Source organism: Leopardus geoffroyi, chromosome X (genome assembly GCF_018350155.1).
Source record: "Leopardus geoffroyi isolate Oge1 chromosome X, O.geoffroyi_Oge1_pat1.0, whole genome shotgun sequence".
NCBI lineage: Eukaryota > Metazoa > Chordata > Mammalia > Carnivora > Felidae > Leopardus > Leopardus geoffroyi.
In genome coordinates this window covers 57,576,765-57,589,338 of record NC_059343.1, presented here as the reverse complement: position 1 = coordinate 57,589,338, position 12,574 = coordinate 57,576,765, and the positions used below count along the sequence as shown (strand labels likewise).

Here is a 12,574-nt window from a genome sequence, read left to right as displayed (position 1 = left end):
TCGAAAACACAAAGAAATAAAAAGTATCCAAATTGGCAAGGAAGAAGTCAAACTTTCACTATTTGCAGATGACATGATACTCTATATAGAAAATCCAAAAATTCCACCAAAAAATTGCTAGAACTGATACACAAATTCAGTAAAGTTGCGGAATACACAATCAATGTACAGAAATCTCTTGCATTTCTTTACACCAATAATGAAGCAGCAGAAAGAGAAATCAAGAAATCAATCCCATTTACAATTGCACCAAAAACCATGAGATGCCTAGGAATAAATCTAACCAAAGAGATAGAAGATCTGTCCTCTGAAAACTATAAAACACTGATGAAAGAAATTGATGACACAAAGAAATAGAAAAACATCTCATGCTCATGGATTGGAAGAACAAATGTTGCTAAACTGTCTATACTACCCAAAGCAATCTACACATTTAATGAAATCCCTATCAAAATACCACCAGCATATTTCACGGAGCTAGAACAAACAATCCTAAAATTTGTATGGAATCACAGAAGACCCCAAGTAGCCAAAGCAGTCTTGGAAAAGAAAAGCAAAGGTGGAGGCATCATAATTTCAGACTTCAAGTTATATTTCAGAGCTGTAGTAATCAAAACACCATGGTACTGGCATAAAAATAGACACATAGATCAATGGAACAGAATAGAAAACACAGAAATGAACCCACAACTATATGGTCAATTAATCTTCAACAAAGCAGGAATGAATATCCAAAGGGAAAAAGATAGTCTCTTCAACAAATGGTGTTGGGAAAACTGGACAGCAACGTGCAAAAGAATGAAACTGGACCACTTCTTACACCATACACAAAAATAAATTCAAAATGGATGAAATATTTAAATATGAGGCAGGAAACCATTAAAATCCTAGATGAGAACACAGGCAGTAACCTGTTTGACATTGGCGATAGCAGCTTCTTACTAGATACATCTCCTGAGGCAAGAGAAACAAAAGCAAACATGAACTATTGTGACTTCATTAAGATAAAAGCTTCCACACAATGAAGGAAACAATCGACAAAACTAAAAGGCAACCTGCTAAATGGGAGAAGATGTTTGCAAATGACATATCTGTTAAGAGCTAGTATCCAAAATCTATAAAGAACTTCTTCTAAAACTCAACACCCCGAAAACCAAACAATCCAGTTAAAAAATGGCCAGAAGACATGAATAGACATTTTTCCAAAGAAGACATTTAGATGGCCAACAAACACATAAAAGATCCTCAACATTACTCACCATCAGGGGAATACAAATCAAAATTACAATGATACCTCACACCTGTCAGAATGGCTAAAATTAACACAGGAAACAACAGGTGTTGGTGAGGATGCAGAGAAAGGGGAACCCTCTTAGACTGCTGGTAGGAATGCAAACTGGTGCAGCCACTCTGGAAGACAGTATGGAGATTTCTTAAAAAGTTACAGATAGAACTGCCCTAAGATCCAGCAATTGCACAACTTGGCATTTACCCAAAGGATACAAAAACACTAATTTGAAGGGATGTGTGCATACTGATGTTTATAGCAGTATTATCTATAATAGCCAAATTATGGAAAGAGCTGAAATGTCCATCGATTGATAAATGGATAAAGAAATGATGGTATGTATATATGTGTGTATATGTGTGTGTGTGTATGAATATTACTCAGCCATATAAAAGAATGAAATCTTGCCATTTGCAAAGATATGGATGGAGCTAGAGAGTATAATGCTAAGCAAAATAAGTCAGAGAAAGACAAATACCATATGATTTCATTCATATGTGGAATTTAAGAATCAAAACAAATGAACATGGGAGAAAAAAAAGAAAACCAAGAAACTGACTCTTAACTATAGAGAAAAACTTATGGTTACCATAGGGGAGGTGAGTGGGAGGATGGCTGAAATAAGTGATGGGGATTAAGGAAGGGGTGCACTTGTGATGAGCACTGGGTATTGTATGTAAGTCTTGAGTCATCATATTGTACACCTGAAACTAATATTACACTGTATGATAACTAACTGGAATTTAAACAAAAATTTGGAAAAAAAGAGTATTTACATTTTCTGAGGAGGCCAGAGTAAGAAGGCAAAGGAATGCATCTTTGATTATGGAATTTCTGGCCCCTATGATAGATTGAGGGGAGAGTTTTTTCAGGTCCTAACCCACCTCACTTGCACACCCCAATGATTTTCCCAACCAGGCCTTCCAATTAGGAAGTGATGATAAGATCTCTGAATGAGAAAGGGATGGTTGTTCAGTAAGGGGTTGTAGCAGACAGAATTGTTTGTTGACTCAATAGCCACCTCCCCCTTCTTTCTTGTGGCCAGAATCTCCATTTTCTATGCCAATCATGGTCATTTCATCCCTCCTGCTAGTGACTGGTTTAGTTATAGGCATGATGTAATTCAGGCCACTGAGATGTGAAAGGAAGTGTGCTAGGGAAGTTCTGAGAAAGGTTTCCTGAGTAATAGCAGTAAACACACAGGAAGAGAGGCCTTCCTGTCCTACCATTGAACATTGCCATGTTTGGGTACAATGCCTGAAGTGTAACAGCCATCTGGTGACCATGAGAGTTGCTAAACAAACATGCTGAGGGGTTGTAGATCAGAAAGATGGAAAGAATCAGTATTTTTTTTAATGCTTATTTAGTTTTTGAGAGAGAGAGAGAGAGAGAGAGAGAGAGACAGAACATGAGGGGGGAGGGGCAGAGAGAGAGACACAGAATCCGAAACAGGCTCCAGGTTCTAAGCTGTCAACACAGAGCCCAATGCGGGGCTTGAACTCACAAACTGTGAGATCATGACCTGAGCTGAAGTCAGATGCTTAATCCACTGAGCCACCTAGTCGCCCCTAGAGTCAGGATTTTTTTATGACATTGTTGAGCTGTTGAATTAGGCAACTCCAAAGCTTCCCACTCCTGGATTTAGATGCAAGATAATAAATTTCCTCCTTTTAAAATCAGCTGAGTTGGAATTTTCTGTTCTTTCAATTGAAAGTATATACCAGCAGACTTAAATGGGATCTGCACAATGGCAGTGAGGACAGGGGAGGATAGAAAGGAAACAGATGAATCAAATGGTAGGAACAGAGACTTCCTGTGCTGTCTTAGGTGCTGGACACAGCAGTACTAGCCTCTACTCTAAAGATTTGTTTAAAAAAATGTTTATTCAGGGTGCCTGGGTGGCTTAGTCGGTTAAGCGTCTGACTTCGGCTCAGGTCATGATCTCACGGCTCATGAGTTCAAGCCCTGCATTGGGCTCTGTGCCAACAGCTTAGAGCCTGGAGCCTGCTTTGGATTCTGTGTCCCTCTCTCGCTCTGCCCCTCCCCTGCTCATGCTCTGTCTGTCTCTCCCTTTCTCTCAAGAATAGATAAACATTAAAAATTTTTTTAAAAAGTTTATTCATTTATTTTGGGAGAGAGAGCATGCAAGCAGGAGAGAGGCAGAGAGAAAGGGAGAAAGAGAATCCCAAGCAAGCTCTGTGCTGTCAGCACAGAGTCTGATGTGGGGCTCAATCTCACAAACCTGTGAGACCTGACCTGAGCTAAAACCAAGAGTCTGACACTTAACCAACTGAACCACCCAGGCACCCCTCTTCTCTAAAGCTTTTAATAGCCTTGCTGGAGGTAAAGAACAGACATTTAGAAAGACTAAAAGGGCATACTACAGAAAAGACACCTGGACAAGGCTAACTTGGGCACAATTATATGGAGCCAGTCATTTTCCCATGATTTTATTAATAACTTTGGATTATTCAGGGTTTCAGATTACAGTTCCTTTCCATCAAGGTTGAGTGACTGTCTTGTCCCACTCCACACTGCACCTTATTCTCATTAGGTGACCTCATTATTTCACTTCATAAAGAAAACCCAGGCAACTGGGGTGAACTTTCCAATCTCCAACACCCTCCAAATTCACCTATGTTTTAATTCCTAATGATAAAGAGGATGATAATTGCCAGACGCTGTCTCATTTTCTTCACACAACCAGATAGGTGCTCATAACTTCATTCTACATATGAGGAAATGGAGGTTCAGGAAAACTTACCTACGGTCATATAGCTAGTGGGTGATGGAGCCAGAGTTAAACTCTAGGTCTGACTCCAAAACCTGCATTTTCTCCTGTATTTCACTTACTTTTTCTCCTTCATTTCTTTCCTTCTGTCCTTATTTCCTTCCTCTGTTCCTTCTCCCTCCATCTCCTTCCTTCTTCCTCCCCCACCCTACCCCTACTCAGATGAATGATTAGAAACCGTACTTTTCCCTCGTTTCCCTCTTTAGGCCCTAAGGCAACAGGAAGCATTGCAGAGAAACTGTCATCAAGGCATGAATATTAGATGTGAGGGGCCAAGAGGAGGAGGACTGGAAAAGACTGGAGGAATAGGGGAACAGAAGGATATCAGTAGGAAAGAATAAACTTTGCCTGACATACTAAATTCTAGATTATCAATTAGGTACCCAAGTGGGTATGTCCTAGAGCAAACAATATATACAGGGCTTAGATTATAGCTGTGGGAACCATTCAGTTCAACAAAGTATAACTGAATCATTCATTCAATAAACATTTATTGCACACCTACTGTGTGGAAGGTATCTGTTTCCTTAACTCTGAATTGGAAGGCAGTTTTATAGACAAGATGTATAATTTGGAAAAAAAAATGCCTGGAACATATGGGTTTTTTTTAAGTTGATTTATTTATTTTGAGATTTTGAGAAGTTGGGGGAGGCAGAGAGAGAATCCCAAGCAGGCTCTGCACTGTCAGCGTGGAGTACAACTTGGGGCTCAAGCCCATGAACCGTGAGATCAAGAGTTGGATGCTTAACCGACTGAGTCACCCAGGCACCCCCGGAACATACGTTATTATAACTTTACTGGGAAGGCTGAGGGAAAGACAGAGGTAAAACCAGGAGCTTTTCCTCAAGGAGCTCTGGGTCTGATGTGAGGGTGGGAGAATGAGGAGATGGACAAAAATACAAATGAGTATAATTCTACGCAGTTTGTGGTATGTGCCATAATCTCAGTAGAAATCAAATGTGGTATGAGTGTGAGAGAGACATAAATTTTGATTAGAGATCTGCATGCTGTAGTCTTATTGGTCATTATTAATTATTATGCTTTTTTTGAGAGAGGGAGGGCACAAGTGAGTGAAGGGCAGAGAGAGTGAGAGAGAGAGAGAGAGAGAAATGGGGCTCATCTAAAACGGGGCTTCAGCTCACCCGATATGGGACTCGAGCTCACGAACTGTGAGATCTTGACCTGAGCGGAAGTCATATGCTTAACCGACTGAGCCACCCAGGTGCCCCAATTATTCATAAGTTCTAAGTTAAATCATGAGAGTGGATGTTGAGAGAAAGAGGGAGAGAGGGAGAGAGAAATGGTAGAGTGAGGAGAGAAAGGAGAAGAGACAGAGGGAGAGGAGAAGAGAGAAAAAGCTGTAGGAAGAGAGAAAAAGCTGTAGGGGAAAGGTCACATATGGAGGAAGGAGGAAAAAAAAGAGCCAGGGAAGAAGTCAGAAGGGACATCCAGAGGACTTAGGAGAATCAGAGTAATGCAAAGTCACAGAAACAAAAGTGAGAGGGAGTGTCAGAAGACTGCAGGTGTAGCCTGCAGCATTTCATAAGGCACAAATCATTCCTTTTGGCCCAGGTGATGTTGGGGGAGGTCTTTTCCTGAAGTAGCCACTGGGCGGCAGCTGTGTCTAGGGACTAGCAGAAACCTAGCTGAGCTAAACCAGCTTGAAGCAGGAAAAGCAGCAAGCTGTCTCAGGTTGGGGCTTCTCTAGTGTAGAGGACGCTGGAGTGACCCCCTGGGTGTATGCCAAGCCTCAAATCACACTTATTCTCCTCTGAAGAGATCAGCTTCATTCCTAGGAGCAAAGTAATAATACAAAATACTGTATGATGAGAAACATTTCATGCTTTATGAAGTGTTTTCACACCTATTGACCCATTCGATATTCAGGAAACCGTAATAAGTTGGTGGCATTATCCCCATTTCACTGGTGAGAAAACTAAGTTACAAAGAGGTGTCCAGCATCACACAACTACTACGTGGAGAAACAAGGATTTGAATTCGTGTCAGTCTGGCTCCAAACACCTGGGCCTTTTTCACAATATCACAGCAGTCAGCTGTCCAGGACTCAAGCTATGATTGCTTGTTCCTCCATGCCTCCCTTTTATCTACCCCCACCCTGCCACAGGGCAAAGATCTCCAAGTTTCCCCTATCCAGATTTCTGGGCCTCCAGAAGATCTAGATCCTAGATTCTAGAGCCTCCCTTGCAGGCCTGCCTCCTCCTCTCACTCCTAGAATACAGCTCGGCAACATTCTCAGGACCTGAAGATCAGGTTCAAAGTCCACATTGCTTCCAGTTCCCTTCAGAGTGGATTCTGCTCCAGACTGCACCCCCCTCCCCAAGAGCACTCACTACTCACCTCATCTTCTGAGTCCACCAGCCCCGAAGCTTGCCCCTGTGCCTAAGAACCCCATAATCCTGGAACCTTAGTTAGCCCCAGGGGTCCCAGATCCAGAGCTCCTGACAAGTTGGCATTCTCAGGCACTGAACCTTCAGACAACTAGGCTTGGTTTCTGTACTTTCTCTGTTGTATTCAGACCAGGGTCTACTGGAGTGATAGAGATGAGAGGTGATGTGTAGGAAGGGGTAGAGCCTGTGAGGGAGGCCTGTCGGCTAGCATCCTTGGAGAGAAGTGAACTGCCTCCTCTCCACCTCCTCTTATGTGTGCAATAGGTGTCTTGAAATTGACAGGGTGAAAAATGAACCCCCAGTCTTTCCCCAAACCTGCTTCTCTCATAGCTTTTCCCATCTCTGTCTACAGTAACTCCATTCCTCCAGTTGCTCAGGTCAGAAATCTTGGAGTCATTCTTGACTCCTCTCTTTCTCTCACACCCCACATCAGTAAATCTTGTCTCAACTTTCAAAATCTAGTCAGAGGGTGCCTGGGTGGCTCAGTCGGTTCACCTGATTTTGGCTCAAGTCATGGTCTCACGGTTTGTGAGTTTGAGCCCCGCATAGGGCTCTGTGCTTACAGAGGAGCCTGTATGGGATTCTTTCTCTCCTCTCTCTGCCCCTCTCCTGCTTGCATGTGCACACATGCTCTCTGTCTCTCAAAATAAATAAATAAACTTAAAAAAATTCTATATAAATCAGACCCCAACACTTATCTCTTCTAAACCTTCAAATGGCTTCCCATTCACTGAAAGTAAAAGCCCAGTAGCCTTCACAATGGTTTGCAAGAACCTTCATGATCTGGTCCCTGCCACACTCTCCGACCTCATCTCTACATGTCCCCTTCCTCACAACCACCTGGTCTTTATCCAAAGTAGCCCTAATATTTAAAGCAGCAACCTTCTCTATTCCCCATGTCTTTTCTTCTCTATTCCCCTTCCTGCCTTTATTTTCCTCTATAGCAATGATTACAATCTATATATTTTACTTGTTAATTTTATTTTCTTTTCCCTCCCACTAGTATGGGAGTTCCATTACAGTCAGAGTCTTTCTCTGTTTTATTCACTACTAGTGAACTGCCAGTACCTAGATCTGGACCAAGCACACAGTAGGGTCTCGGTAAACATTTGTTTATCGCTTTGCTGGATTATGGGCACTGGCTTTAGAGAGGCAACTAAGCATAGCAATTAAGTACCAGGATGCTAGAGCCTGGTTCAAATCATGACTCTCCCCCTAAGTAGCAGAATACATTCTCCTTGCCTTAGTCTCCTCATCAGCACAATAATAGTACCTCTTTTAGAGAGAACTTGTTGGGCCATCAATAAGTGTAAAGCACTTAGAATAGTGTCTTGCACATGGTAAGTGCTATAGAAGCAGTGTTTATAATTGTATTCACCTGGAGTTGAGATTTATATCAGTAGTATAGATTTTCCCAAATCTTTTCGTGTGTTATCTTGCATTTGCCCATGTTAACATTCATTCATTTCCCATGTTTCTCCTCACTTACACAGATTGATATGATTTCCCTGTAGTTGTAGTCATCTCCTGTGGCCTGGCTCTTCATCTATAAACTTGGATGTTTCCTTGTGTACTCCCTCTTATAGTCATTTAGAAACTGTTAAATAGTAATCTTGCTGGGCCCCAGTTTCCCAATCTGTACAGGGAGTGGGTTGGACTAGATAATCTCGATGGGCCTTTCTAGCTCTGACAATCTCCCGGGACAGGACGAAGGACAGGCTCCACCCCCAAACCCGCCCTCTTGGATATGCCCTCTGGCTGCCAAGGGGAAAGGTGACAGAATCAGCTGGGCTCAGCTTCAAGGGGACCAGGTAGGAGACATGCCAAGTTTCTTGGGTGAGGGTGGCGATGGGGTACCTGGGCTGGACCAGGCTGGGGGAAGGTGTCAGAAGTAACTGTTGTGTGGAGACACTGGGAGCAGGGTGAGGGGAAAGGTCATGGCACCATGGGGAGAAATGTTGTAATGGGCTAGGACACAACTTGGGTCTGGGCATCTTCCCACATTGGACAGTCATGCTAGCCCTCCACCCCTTCAGCTAGCCAAGATCTGGAGGACAGAGTCAGCTGCAGAATGAGAACAACCCAAGCTCACTGCCTGCCCTACGAGGCCCAGCACTGCCTGCTGCCCACCACTCCAGGCTGGACCAAGGGGGCTTGGGCAGAGGCCAGGCTAGCCTGGGTGCACCCAGATGTACTCCTCTTGCTACCCCTAATGCTTCAATCATGGCCCTTCTCGTTCTCTGCTTTCCAGCCTCAGGGCAGAGCTGGGAGGCCAGGAAATCCAGCCACCCTCACTTCTTCCCTTTCTACCTCTAGGGGGACCATGGCCAGTGCAGAGTCCCCTCTGCTCACAACCCTAGTCCCCAGCCCGGATCCTGGTGACAGTGAGGTAGAGCTGAACTGCTGGTTTGATGAGGAGTTCAAGTTCGTCCTGCTGCCTGTGAGCTACACAGTTGTCTTTGTGTTGGGCCTAGGTCTCAATGCCCCGGCCCTCTGGCTCTTCCTCTTTCGCCTTCGACCATGGGATGCAACAGTCACCTACATGTTCCACTTGGCCTTATCAGACACTTTGTATGTGCTGTCACTACCCACCCTCGTCTACTATTATGCAGCCCACAACCACTGGCCCTTTGGTACTGGGCTCTGCAAGTTCATCCGCTTTCTCTTCTATTGGAATCTCTACTGCAGTGTCCTTTTCCTCACCTGCATCAGTGTGTACCGCTACCTGGGCATCTGCCACCCACTGCGGGCACTCCGCTGGGGCCAGCCTCGCTTCGCAGGCCTTCTCTGCCTGGCGGTTTGGTTGGTTGTAGCCGGCTGCCTTGTGCCCAACCTGTTGTTTGTCACAACCAGCCCTAAGGGGGACACCATCCTGTGTCATGACACCACTTGGCCTGAGGAGTTTGACCACTATGTGCACTTCAGTTCAGCAATCATGGGGCTTCTCTTTGGTGTGCCCTGCCTGGTCACTCTTGTCTGCTATGGGCTCATGGCCAGGCGCCTGTATCGGCCCTTGCCAGGGACTGCCCAGTCATCTTCTCATCTGTGCTCTCTCTGCACCATCACTGTGGTGCTGACCGTCTTTGCTGTCTGCTTTGTACCTTTCCACATCACCCGCACTATTTATTACATGTCAAGGCTGCTGGAAGCTGACTGCCGCGTGCTGAACATTGTCAATGTGGTCTACAAAGTGACTCGGCCTCTGGCCAGTGCCAACAGCTGCCTGGATCCTGTGCTCTACCTGCTCACTGGGGACAAGTATCGCCATCAACTCCAGCACCTCTGCAGTAGTGGTGGGCCCCAGCCCCGCATGCCTGCCTCCTCCCTGGCGCTGGTGTCCCTGCCTGAGGATAACAGCTGCAGGTGGACATCCACCCACTGGGACAGTGGCTTCCCTACCTCTGGGGCAAATAGACTGTAACACTGGGAGCCAGAAAGTAAGAGGAAAAAGGATGAGTGCAGGGCAGAGGTGAGGGAACTCAATAGTTACACCCAATATGGCTGCTTCTTCCTCTTTTCCAGGTTCTGGAGAGGCCAACACCCTGAGGATTGAGAGGAACCGGGGAAATCATGTGTGACTCCATCTCTCATAAACCCTTTAGCCGCCCTCTCCTTTTTAGCCAAAGACAATAACAGCCGCTCTTCTTTCTCTTTGTTTCTGTCTCCTTCCTGTGTCCATTGGTCCCGTCTCTTGATCATACAAGGCTTCCTAAAAATCTCACCCAGTCCTCTTGCCTCCTCCCTTTTCCCACATATATTTGTATAGCATGTGTTCCTTCAACCAGACCAGAGCATTAGACTGAAGAGGTGGAGAAGTGGGATAACCTCAGGATTGGTCTGATTTATCTGATGGTGATAACCAGAATCAGGAGGTGGGGGCACCAGCATATCACAGATGCCAAGGATGTGACATATGTAGTGCCCACACCCACTTCCTGGTTTCCTCTTAAAGACAGCATAGTCCTGCCTACTGAAGTGCTGAGATAGGGCTCAATCTCAGGCAACCTGCATGTCGGGGTCCCCACATGCAGCTGGAGGCATGGCACTGTTGAACTGGTATATAGCCACGAGGCAGAGAGGGAGCCCTGAGTTTTACCATGGGGTGGGTATCTTGCCTCAAGGGGCAGGGCCCAAGTCAATGACAGCCTTTGGAACAGGACCTCCTTTATGATGTTTGCTGAGAGCATATTTGACTGTTATCCTGTACTTAATGAAAAGTACAGAGGATGGCTTAGAAAGAGATGGGGAAGCTCTCATATTTGTGACTGTAACTTCCAGCATGAAGAGGTAGAGCAGGTTTGTGCAGAGTCTGGGGTGGTGGCAGGATTGACGCCCAGAGCTGGCTCTTCACTGGTTTCTCCCCTTTCTCTAGCTCCTGCCCTAGGTGAATAATAAATCTGTCACCAACTCTTTCATATCAGGCTTTAAGGCTTCACTGCCAGGGCAGAGCATGGGGATTAGGACAGCTCCCTTCAGAGTCTCCCATCCAGTTATTCCCCCCTAGCACCATCTTGGTGCTTATGGGCTTACAGGAGTCGGGGGGTGGGTACAGAACTTGGGCAGCTAACCCCCAAACCTCAGGAAGTAAGAGTGTCTAGGCAGCCATTCATAAGAAAGGAGGGCTCACACTTCTAGGCACCCCCACTCTGAAATTGCCTTCTAGCCCACTGGTCCTCTGAGTCTCCAGCCTGACTTTTCTTTTGCCCCACTATTGCTGACCTGTATCGGATCTCTTACTTGTCTAAGGGGTCTCTATGGAGAGTAAGGCTGAGGCTAGTCTTCAGAAAAAAATGACTTCAATGCCCCTGAGTCTCCCTTTGCATCCTTCCACGTGCTCCCTCTTTCTGCCTGCTACCCATGACTCTTTCCATTAGGAGTAAATGGACTGGCCTTTTCTTTACTAGTTTTGCTGTCTCATGGCCGCTGCCTAGACTGTTACATATCTCGTTTTTCATCTGTACTCTTTCTTTTATTCCTATGACCATACCCTCCTTGCCCATCACCTCTCCTATCCACTGACTCCACCAAGTAAAGCTGCTTTCTCTATCACAACTACCCAGTCTCCTCCATTTCTCCAGTCCATTTAATTCCCATATGTTTTATCAAGACTAACTGCCCAGACTTTGTGGTCTGCTACTTTCAGGCTGTCTTCCCTTATACTCTAGTTAAACACATTTTCACCTTGGGTCACTTTTCTCCTCTCTCCTATACTGGAGGAGATTGCAGATGAAGCCAGTGGCTGTTTTGACCCACTGAAACTTTATGTCTTGGAACTTCATCTAAACCCCCATTTTTGTTAGCCTGCTGAATTCCTAGTGAAAATTCCAGAGCAAGTGTTTCTTGTATTTTCCACCTTCTCAAGGCTCCAATTTCGTCCTACCCTATGACCTTCTAAGAGTTACCTTGCTTCTAATGAAACTGAGAAGATCTAATACCTTAACTTCTTTCTGCTTCATTCATGATAACTCTACTTTTATATCCATCTTGCCTTTCTTCCTTTCTTCCCTGTAGACCCCACATAAGAGGTGGCTCTCTTACTTTTTCTTTTGTTTATCTTTTTTCATCACTTTTAGTCTTTCCATAACTGATTTCATCCCATCTTTTAAAAAACACACACACAACAGGGGCACCTGTGTAGCTCAGTCGGTTGAGCGTCCAACTCTTGGTTTCAGCTCAAGTCATGATCTTGCAATTCATGAGATCAAGGCCCACATCAGGCTTTGTGCTGACAGTGTGGAGCCTGCTTGGGATTCTCTCTCTCTCTCTAATTAAATACACATTTTTTAAAGACCACACATGACAAAACCCAACCAAACAACAATAAAGCATTATCACCCATACCCTGACCATGCTGTTTCTTGTAACTAACATTCTACTCATCTTATTCATTTCACTGTCAGATTTCTAGAAAGAGTACCGTACATATCATTATAAAGTCACCCCTTAACTCTCTGAACCTGGTTTCCTTCTGTACCTGGAAGAACACAAATTACTTCATAAGCAAGATCTTTAATGATCTCTCCTCTATATTCCTCTTTGACTATCTCTACTTCACTTTGTCCTCTTGCATATCCTGTTTAAAAGCTT

At 44.7% G+C, this 12,574-nt stretch overlaps 1 protein-coding gene across 1 annotated transcript; it reads left to right on the top strand.

Moving 5' to 3' along the window:
* The first annotated feature begins 7,095 nt into the window (after positions 1-7,095).
* P2RY4 (pyrimidinergic receptor P2Y4) lies at positions 7,096-12,080 on the top strand. Its single transcript, XM_045472696.1, has one exon. It carries the CDS (start codon positions 8,559-8,561, stop codon positions 9,906-9,908), a length of 1,350 nt encoding a protein of 449 aa, XP_045328652.1. The 5' UTR covers positions 7,096-8,558; the 3' UTR covers positions 9,909-12,080.
* Positions 12,081-12,574: the final 494 nt, after the last annotated feature.

What these genes read in the sequence shown, in the direction of transcription:
- P2RY4 (XM_045472696.1), top strand. Translation starts at nt 8,559, where the DNA reads ATGAGAACAACCCAAGCTCACTGCCTGCCCTACGAGGCCCAGCACTGC.